This window comes from Callospermophilus lateralis, chromosome 7 (genome assembly GCF_048772815.1).
Source record: "Callospermophilus lateralis isolate mCalLat2 chromosome 7, mCalLat2.hap1, whole genome shotgun sequence".
NCBI classification, from domain to species: Eukaryota; Metazoa; Chordata; class Mammalia; order Rodentia; family Sciuridae; genus Callospermophilus; species Callospermophilus lateralis.
Window position 1 is genome coordinate 72,600,059 of NC_135311.1, and position 11,074 is coordinate 72,611,132.

Genomic DNA, 11,074 nt, shown 5'->3' on the forward strand with positions numbered 1-11,074 from the left:
ATAACTTTAAAGCTAAAACAAGGTAGTCAAGGCAAAGTATGAGAAGCAGAAACTCTGGGACATTAATAACAAAGTGAGTTTCTTTGCTTTCACAATTCTCAATGATGTGCTAAGTCATAATCTGACTGATCAAGTGAAAACTTGAACTCTTCTAGAAAAGCATCATTCTCTTTGGACAAGAAACATATACATAATAATAATGATGATAAATAACTTTAACAACCATTACCTAAATTTAACTTGAATTTCTATAATTAACATAAGAATTGCCAATTTATGAGCACTAGAGGGCAGCAAAGCACTAGAAGGAATATTTATAATCTTAAAGTGGCAAAGTTGTGAGTATATTCCATTTGGGGGGGAATCATATGCATAACAATTTAATAAATTTACTCCTTTTTAGGTTGCTAGAGTACATAGCATTCTTTGGTTTGTCATTTTAGGTACAACTTACTTGGCAAAATCCAAATAAGAAATGTGTCCATGATAAAACCCTGGTTTCATCTCTTTCCAGGAAGTTATATTCTTCACAAACCGTACCTAGAAAGGGAAAACATACTCATTAGTTAAGTGAAATTTATAGAAAATGAAATTTGATGAAAGTAAATTTAAAACCAGTCACACCACTGTCAGAATTACAGAGCTGAAAACATAGGTTTGGACTAAGCAAATTATACTGTAATCTCTAACAGTTCATCATAGAGAGTTCCTATGACCACACTCAGAAAAAAAAAAAAAAAAGATGATTCTGGAAACAAAACTGCACAATGCAACCATATATAATCCTGTATAGTGTATACATTTACATGGGATGAAAGGAGTATATTCAATCCTTACACACATATGGAAGCAAGCAAGCAACACTAGCAACACAAGAACATTCTATCTATCAAATAATCTGTTATTAAAAATAATTTTTTATTTGCAATTCGACAAGTAAGAAGTAATTCTTAAGCCAATGATTAAAGAAAATATGATGACTGAGATTTTAAGACTTAAGAGCAGGTATCACAATCTTGTTGATAAAAAGATTAGTAAAATGAGAGAGATAATATCGATCAAATAAAAAAAATTTCAAAACATCTAAATATTTCTGAATTTACTAGAATTGAAAGCATGTAAAGGTTAATATGAAAAATTGAGTAAATGTAAATATATTAATATTTTTAAAGAATTGGATACCAGAATTTGGTAAACACAAATATCACCAGCTACCAAACAATGATATACAATTTCTCAAAGAAAAATGGCAGATTTTTGATAAGCAGATCTCTGTAATGATGAATACCAAATAGTTAAATAGATTTTTAAGACTGGATACAGTGCAGAGAACTGGGGTGATGAGGCCCACCATTCCATACTACACTGAAGGCATCTGAAAGCTATGATATCAGCCTCTAAAGCATAGGTCTGTCCATCAATCACATACTTACGGAAGGTTCTGCAAGAATTTATTTTTTAAGGAAATTATTAATAACCTATATACTAATAAAAGAAATAATGAAGCTTTTAGAATGGAAATGAAGTAAGCCTTACTTACTATGTTCTCTATACACATACCCACCCTTGAAATAAAATCTGAAAATCAAATGTATATAAATTTAGGTTCCATTAGAAAATATATAATTTCATTTTGGAACATAATTTTTAATTAATTTTTTTTGTTTACTGAGACAAAAAGCCACAGAAATATGTGATTTAAAGTTCTCATATTCTTTCCTATTCATTCTTCAAATAAGGAACCAAATAGAATGGAAATATCAAATGGCAAATAAAATTATTAGTTAATTAAATAATAATTAGTTAATCTAAAATTTGTATTTTTCAAAACAACTACATATTGAACATGAAAAGTGTTACCACTTAATGGTCAATTACTTCATATAAACTTTTGGTTCTTTGAAAATGAGTTCCAGTATTTCAAACAAACATGGAAGGAAAACAGAGAAGGCAAAAAGAATAAGAAATTGGAGGTAGTGGTTAAAGAGAGCTTAAGACAAACTTAGCAACTCATCTCTGTTTCCCAGAAGCTGATTTAACATGGACATGGTGGTGTGGGAGGGAAATGAAAGGAGAAGTGAGATTGAAGTCTGAGAAAATGTTATTATATAAACCAAATCTTAGAGAAGACCATAGTACAAACTTGGAGTATACTGTGATGAAAGATTCTGGCAGAAATAAGAGATATAAACTTCAAGTATCCTTTTTCCTCCAAACCTCCTAACATTAAATTAAACTTATGAGGATGACTGATACCTAATCCAATTTGTGTCCTTCAATTTGGGATGAATAGCCCCGGAAGCTGTGTAATACTTGGACTGATATCAGGCATCTTGAGTTTGAATGTACAGTCAATCACTTGGGACTCTTTTTAAAATGCAGATTCTGATGCTGAAGTTTTAATATAGAACATTCTTACTTCTAACAAGTCCCCAGGTGATGGCCACACATCTAGTTCAGGGGCAACATTGAGAACCAAGGCTTCAGCATGTGTGGGAGCTAGCTTTTGATTTTATTCATCATATGAGGCGTATTTTTGTTGTGCTTGCAAAGGAGGTCTGAGGTCTTTAGAAGCTTCCAAGCTAGGTTAACTTATTATACTGTTTCAATAAAACTATACTAAAATTCAGCAGATGTTTATAATCTTATAAACCACCATGATACATAAAACAGAAAGGGGAGGACAGAAGCAGAGGGAATTCTGTGTAACTGGTCTCATCTTCCTAAATTCCCCCTCCTCCAGTGATGCCTGAAGCATACTGGGACCAAATACTCTAAGAAATATAGTTTAAACATTAATAAAATAAGAAAAAGTTCTGTGAAAGAGGTCTGTGCTTCCAGTTGGAGTGAGAGAAGAATTTACTAAAAGCACAGAACAGAACAAGGCATGAATCATCCAGTGTTATAACCAATCCCAAACTCTCATTTATAGAATCAGAATTTTAGAGGTGGAAGGGACCAAAAATATCCTGTACTCTTTATAAAAAGGAAACTAAAAGCCCAAGAACTCTATACCTTAGATTATGTTCTAATCCAAAAAAGTGTCTTCAAAAAAAGTCTTCTTTTTTAAGTGTTAATTTAGTCACTTCTCTATGTTTAATATAGTTCTCCAAGATTTTCTGTCTTCACTCTTTTACCTACATTTCCCTTTTCCTCACCCCAGTTCCAGTTCCTTCTCTGTTTTCTGCCTCCTCACTTCCCCTGAAGGCTTGCTTTGTCTTTCAGTTTGTGTTCCCCTGGTGTTCATCTACAATGGGGACATTCTGCTAAGACCACAACACAAGCTCTGGAATACAGAGGGGTAAGAAGAGGAAATGGAGATTAGGCGAGCACACTTCAGTTTATTTGCTGACTAAACTTGGTACTAATGAAGTGGAAGGCAAAATGGTAAAGTAGAGCAAAAAGTAATAGTATCAGGTGAAGTTTGGGGGATTGAAACAATGAAACCCTTTGGTTTGAAGATAAGAAATGAAGCCATCATAGTTATTTTATTCAGAAAGAATTCTCAGACTGACTGAAATAATCTATCAATAAGAATTTTTCAGCAGTAGTAGACACAGTACATAAAAAAAAAAAATGTTTTTGTGGCTAGCCTGGAGCAGATACCTAAACTCTGATTTTTGTCAGATTTTATAACCTGAGCAAAGTCAGGCTAACAAGTAATCAAAAGATACCTTTAGGGAAAATACAAGCAATGGAGGTAGTGGTGTTATAACTTATTTGCTTGTCAAGTAAGATCTTGGCCAATACTATAAGAAAACACTATATCACTAACAACAAACAGTATCTAGACATACATTCTTAATAGGTTAAGCTCAACATTATGATTATCTGTAATCACAAATGAAACTGTTTTCACTATATAAAAAGAGCAGGAATGTCATGTTGAATACTTGGATCAGATTCCAACCTTGCAATTACCATCTACTGAATTAATATTACTACTAATTTGAGTAATTACTATATCCTAAAATTCTACTAAGGCATTTACTTAAACATTACTTGCATGGCTGTGGATATTTTTATGAAACTAAACCAGAAAATAAGCTTTCCACACTAAAGGGAAAGCTAAGTAGTGGTTGGATAAAAATACAAGAAAAGTTCTACTGTAATGGATTATTGTCCTAAGTTGAAAGCAGTATTGCCCAACTTTCTTTCTTTCTTTTTTTTTTTTCATGGAGGAAGTGGAGGTTTCTAAATCACATACATACTCCTATCAATTACAGTAGTTCAACTCTCTCAGTAAATACCACCATGATGTCATGCTTAGCTGAGAACTACTATCAAAATCTAAGTTGGCTTATCCAGAATCATTTAAATTGCATTTAACAAAACATTAATGGAGTATCTACTATGACAGGCATTATTCTACACTTTGGTGAAGAAGACAAAGTTCTTGCCCTTAAAGAGCTTATATTTTTTAACATATATTTTATTTTAATTGTATATGGACACAATAATTTTATTTATTTTTATGTGGTGCTGAAGAACTGAAAAACCATGGCTGGGGATGTGGCTCAAGTGGTAGCGCGCTCGCCTGGCATGTGTGCGGCCCAGGTTCGATCCTCAGCACCACATACAAACAAAGATGTTGTGTCCGCCAAAAACTCAAAAAAAATAAATATTAAAATTCTCTCTTAAAAAAAAAAACAAAAAACTGAAAAACCAGGACCTCATACATGCTAGGCAAGTGCTCTACCACTGAGCCACAACCCCAGTCCCTAAAGATTTTTTTTTATTCTTATTTTATTTATTTATTTATTATTTATTTATTTATATATGACAGCGGAATGCATTACAATTCTTAATATACACATTATAGAGAAAAAGCAAATAGCAAGCAAACCAATACAAGATAATTTTATAAGCTGACTTGTATTAGGAAAGGCCAAGTGACATAGTACTCAGTAACATGGAAGATGTATTTAATATATAGGATGGCCAGGTAATTTTTTTTCTAGGAGAATGGCACTGAATCTATCTGAAACCTTAAATGGATAATATAAAGGGAACTAAAGGAGAAGCCAGGAAAAGTATAATCTAAGAGAAAATAATAAGTGCAGAGGCCTTGAAAGTGGGAAAAGTCAATGAATCAAGAGGCTAATATGGTTAGTAGATAAGAGGTTGGAACAATGGACAAGGGTCAGATTTAATAGGGCCTCTTGGCCTAGGTAAGAAATTTGGATGATGATGATGATTTTTTTTTTTTTTTTTGGCACTAGGGATTAAATTGAGCCACATCCCCAGCCTTATTTTGTGTTTTGTTTAGAGACAGGGTTTCATTGAGTTGCTTAGCACCTTGCCATTGCTGAAGTTGACTTCGAATTCATGATCCTCCTGCCTCAGCCTCTTGAGGCACTGGAATTTTACAGGCGTGCGCCACCATGCCTGGCCAAGAAATTTGGATTTTGTTGGGAAATAGGTGCATGAATTTAAAGGCAAGTAAAGCTTTTTGGGAAAATTATAGTACACATCTCTTCATCTCTCCACTGAAAATCATGTTATACATCATTGCTATTTAAATTATTGTTTAATGACCAGCACCATCAGTTTTGGGAATCAAGTGGAAGCATTTATGAAATTCAGAATATCAGGCTCCATCTTGGCCATTCTGAATCAGAAACTGTATTTTAGCTAGTGATTAGCATACACATTGTAGGTTGAGAACATTCTCTGAAAAGGATCTGCAACTTAGAGCAAACTATGGACACTAACTCAAATGACTAGAAATTAACTTGAAAATGAATTAAAGGAACATGTATGTATGTGTATGTTATTGTATTGTTCTACAGAAAGTGCAAATCCTAGATAGTTCCAATGTTTTAACAAAGAGGGGCTAAATATGGCTATGATCTAAACAAATGAGAGAATGGATTTAAGAAAAATCATAAAAAATGCTGCCAATCACACCTATTTGGCTTAGCCACTTAAAGATATCTTCTATGTAGAAGATATTTTCATAACAGAGCAAACTACACTTTCAATTAGAAGAGCTGATTAATGACCTGTCTCTTATCAATTTCTTTTAAATGACTAAAGCTCAACTCAAAAATATAATTCTTATCTGGGCATGATGATGCATATTTGAAATGACAGCAATTTGGGAGTCTGAGGGAGAAGGATTTCAAGTTTGAGGCCAGCCTGAGCAACTTAGTGAGACCCTGCCTCAAAATAAAAAAATAAAAACAGTTGGGGGATATTACTCAGTGGTAGAGTACCCTGAATTTTAATCACCAGTACTGGGGGTGGGTGGTGGGTAGATGGATATAGATGGTTGGATACACACACACACACACCTCTGACAGAGTCTACTTTTTCTAATCACTTATGCCTTATAGTCTCAAATGTTTCTTTTAATCTCCTTATTTTAACTTTTCCTCTTTTATCCCAGCTTTTAATTTAAAAAAATTCTAAACTACAGAAAAGTAGAAAGAATTATACAGTCAACATCCATATATTCTACATCGATTACTTGTTGACATTTTGCTATTTTCCCCCTCTTTCTAGCTATATATGCATATACCTACTACATGAAAACAGACAGTCATATCTAGAAGACAGTCATACTTCACCTTTAATTGCCTCACAGCATGTATTATCTATGAACAAGGACATTATCATTTTCTGCTTTTTTTCCCCACTGGTACACTATAGTTGTACATAATGGTGGGATTTGATGTTATGTATTTATACAAGCACACAGTATAACAACATAAATCTGGCAAATAACCCTTCCTCAGTATTTCTCTATTCCTCCCAACTTCCCTCCCCAGGTCCCTTCCCCCTACACTTCACTGATCACCTTTAAATTTTCATGAGATTCTTGCCCCCCCACCCCCGATTCTGTTCCTTTTTCCTCTCTAGCTTCCAGATGAGAAAACATGTCCCTTGATATTCTGAGATTGGCTTATTTTATCTATCTTTTTTTTTTTTTTTTTTTTTAATGTGATGCTGAGGATGGAACCCAGTGCCTCAGGCATGCAAGGCTAGTGTCCTACCACTGAGCCACAACCCCAGCCCAAGAGATTGGCTTATTTTGCTTAACATAATTTTCTCAAGTTCCATCCATTTTCCTGCAAATGACATAATTTCATTCTTCTTCATGGTGGAACAAAACTCTTGTGTATATATACCACATTTTCTTTACACATTCATCCAGTGACAGACACCTAGGCTGGTTCCATAGTTTGGCTATTGTAAATTGTTTTGCTATATACAAGGGTATGCATATATCATTATAGTATGGTGATTTTAAGTCTTTAGAATAAATATCAAGGAGTGGAATAGCTGAGTCATATACATGGTGGTTCCATTCTTTGTCTTTTCAGAAATGTCCATATTGATTTCCATAGTGGTTATACTAATTTGTAATCCTACCAACAGTATAAAAGTGTTTCTTTTTCTCCACATCCTCTCTAGCATTTATTATATTGTTTTTATTTTATTTTATTATTATTTTTTTAACTAGGGGTTGAACCCACAGGGAATTTACCACTGAGCTACATCCCCAGCCCATTTTATTTTTTATTTTGAGACAGAGTCTCACTAAGTTGCTTAGGGCCTTGCTAAATTGCTGAGGCTGGTCTTGACTTCCACATCACTGGGATTACAGGTGAGTGCCACCACACCTTATTTATATTCTTGATGGCTGCCATTCCAACTACAGTGAGATGAAATCTGAATGTCATTTTAATATGCATTTCTCTGATTGCTAATGATGTTAAACTTTTCATATTCTTATGAAAACAAATTGCATTTCTTTTGATAAGTGTCTGTTTAATTCATTTGCCCATTTATTAATTGGGTTGTGTGTGTGTGTGTGTGTGTGTGTGTGTGTATGTATGTTGAGTTCTTTATATATACTGGATGTTAATCCTCTGTCAGTAAAGTAACTAGCAAAGATTTTTTTCCCCATTTATTAATTCTTGGCATTATGTCCTGAGCTTTAGGGGTTCTGTTAGGAAAGTTGTTGCCTATGCCTATATATTGGAGTGTTGACCCTATATTTTCGGAGTTGCATAGTTTCTGGTCTAATTTCTAGGTCACTCACCATTTTGAGTTAATTTTTATAAGGGTGACAGATAAGGGTTTAGTCTCATTCTTCTACATATGGATAATCTTTCTAATAAATGGTGCTGGGAAAACTGGTTATCTTTTCTTCAATATATGTTTTAGGGACCTCTGACATCTGTCAAGGAAGGATCAGATGACTGTATCTGAGTGTGTTTATTCCAGTACCACAGAGTTTTTGTTACTATAGCTCTGCTGTAATTTGAAATCAAGTATAGCAATCCCTCCAACACTGCATTTTGGCTTAGAATTGCTTTGGCTATTCTGGGTCTTTCAAAAGTCTTCCAAATGAATTTCAGGACTATTTTTTCTAGTTCTGTGAAGAATGTCATTGGTATTTTTGATGGGAACAGCATTGAAACTGTATATTGCTTTTGATATTATGGCTATTTTAATTTTGCCTATCTATGAATATGCAAGGTTTTCTTATCTTCTTGTTTCTTCTTCAATTTCTTTGGTCAATGTTCTATAGTTCTCACTGTAGAGGTCTTTCATTTCCTTGGTTAGATTTATTCCTAGGTTTTTTTTTTTTCTTTTCTTTTTGGAAAAGGCTATTGTGAATGGGATTGTTTCTTGACTTCTCTCTGAGCAAACTCCTCATTGGTGTACAGAAAAGCCATTGATTTTTGTATTAATTTTGTAACTTGACACTTTGCTGAATTTATTAGCTCTAAGTATTTTCAGGTGAAGATTTTAGAATCCTCTAAGTATAGGATCATATCATCTGCAAACAGTGATAATTTGACTTTTTCCTTGTCTTGCCTAATTGCTCTGGGAGTGGTGACAGTGGACATCCTTGAAGGACATGAACATTTTATATCAAGCAGGCAAACAGATCATATATTACCTTTGGTTTCCATGTCTTTTTAGTCTCCTCTAGTCTTGAGAACCTAGACCCCACTTCCCCCTTTTTTAGTTGCCGTGACATTGAGACATTAGAAAAGCACAGAATAATTTTTCTGTAGAATGCTCTACAATATGAATTTGTTTACTTCTTCAGGATTAGGTTCAGATATAACATTCTGGCAAGAAACATTTTTGATTAAACATTTTCGTGAAATTACCATAAACTGATATTTTAACTGTCTTCAGAGTTCCTTTGTCTATATTTTAGGTGCTCAAGTAAACTATAAGCTCCTTGAAAGAAGTGCTTTTGCATTTCTTTCTTTGGTATTTCTCCAAAGAATGTGGTACAATCTCTCTATACATTACATACTGAATAAATAAATGAAACACTGGACAGCAAATATGACAACTATTTTCAAGGTTAGCAGAGTATGTATTGCTATTACAAATTGTATAGTTTTATATTGGACTAAAAATATTTGGGCTTTGCCTCTAAAATTTTTGAAAGAAAAAAATTAAGCACGTGTAAACAATTTTGCAGTGTCTAATACAGTATGTCCAAAATATGTCTAGGAAAGAATTGGGACTGAAGGCAAATACAGAGCAGAATGAACTACTAAGATTGATATATGAGGATTTAATAGAGTATGGTCACCTATTTCATCTCAAGGTATTTTTATAAGTAAGCTTGATCTTTTAAAAGGAGCTTTGGACAACAGCAGATTAAAAGTACAGTATATAAAATAGGGTCCAGGGAATATTTTAAAAATACTTTCAAGGAACATAGCACAATTTTAAAAGTTCACATTCAGATAAAGATTAGATTGAAACTGAAATAAAAATGCTATCTAATATGTTGTACAAAGGACAACGAAGCAGTAAATATGACTTGTTTTGAAAAACTGCTGCTATACAGAACAAGAGACCAGTAGATTTTGTACTTTAGAAAGTATTTGTCACAAGTCATTCTAATTAAGACCATATTTTCAACTACCAGCTGATGTTTAGAAGTCAGCTTATTATTGAAATTATTCCTCTACTCTGCCCTACACCAACATGTTTTAAGTGTTGTTCATTATGTAATCCAATTCCTTATGATACCATAATGCTTCTTCTTTTCCCCTGTATATATCTAATTAACTATGAAAGAAAAACAAAAGCTTTATCTCATCCAAATGCAACTGGGAAATGTACTACTACATCAGGCCATAAAAGTCATTCATATATGGTAAGCTTCAGATTTGTATTTCATGAAAAAAATGGTTCATATCATTGCCAGATATCTTGTAGCTGAAAGACACAAAATAACTCTAAAAACTGAACAAACAAGTTATCATTACTTTTCTAAAAGATTTTACTGAAAGCCAGGCATGGTGGTACATGCGTGTAATCCCAGCGACTTAAGAGGCCAAGGTAGGATGATCTAAAATTCAAGGTCAGTCTCAGCAATTTAGTAAGAACCTGTCTTTAAAAAAAAAATAATAATAATAACTGGGGATATACCTCAGTAGTAAAGCACCCCTGGGTTCAATATCTAGTACTACAAAAAAAAGGGGGGGGTATGTTTATTACTAAGGAAATCTGAAATTATTATGTAAGCTTAAGACATGTTCTTTTTAAATCAAGGTATATTCTGAGAAGCAGTAATGTAAACAGATTTATAACCTACTATATGCTGTATAAAAACAGAATATTTAGATCCTTGTCCTTGAGATATACATTATTACATAATGAATAGTTTTTATGACCCACTTAGCTAAAAAAAAATTCTTGTCTCTTCTCAGAAGGATTATTTGGTTTGGCTGACAGGTATATATTTTTGGTTCCATGAAAAAGAGTAATCAAAGATCCTGCAGAGATGGGTAGATGATATGCCATGTACCATAATCTTTTACAAACATCTCTTTAGCAAGAAGGCGAAACTTAATCTCATGCATGAATGTCATTCTCTGATTTCAGTATAAAGGTTATATTTATGCTTAATAGTGGGAAGAGTCAATTCTATAACAATAAAACAAGTCCATCTAGGTGCAGTGGCGCATGCCTACAATTTCAGTGACTTGGGAAGCTGAGGCAGTAGGAGCATAGTTGAAGGACAGCCTCAGCAACTCAGCAAGACCCTGTTTTAAAAAATAAAAAGGGCTGGGATTAGTTCAGT

At 33.5% G+C, this 11,074-nt stretch overlaps 1 protein-coding gene across 2 annotated transcripts in view; it reads right to left on the minus strand.

Annotated features, from left to right (window-relative positions):
* Positions 1-11,074, minus strand: part of Hs2st1 (heparan sulfate 2-O-sulfotransferase 1) — a 167,250-nt gene that overhangs the window by 36,984 nt on the left and 119,192 nt on the right. For both annotated transcript variants that reach the window (XM_076863616.1, XM_076863615.1), the window contains exon 3: positions 455-540. In XM_076863616.1, the coding sequence (XP_076719731.1) occupies positions 455-540 (86 nt within the window). The remainder of the gene's footprint in view (positions 1-454; positions 541-11,074) is intronic.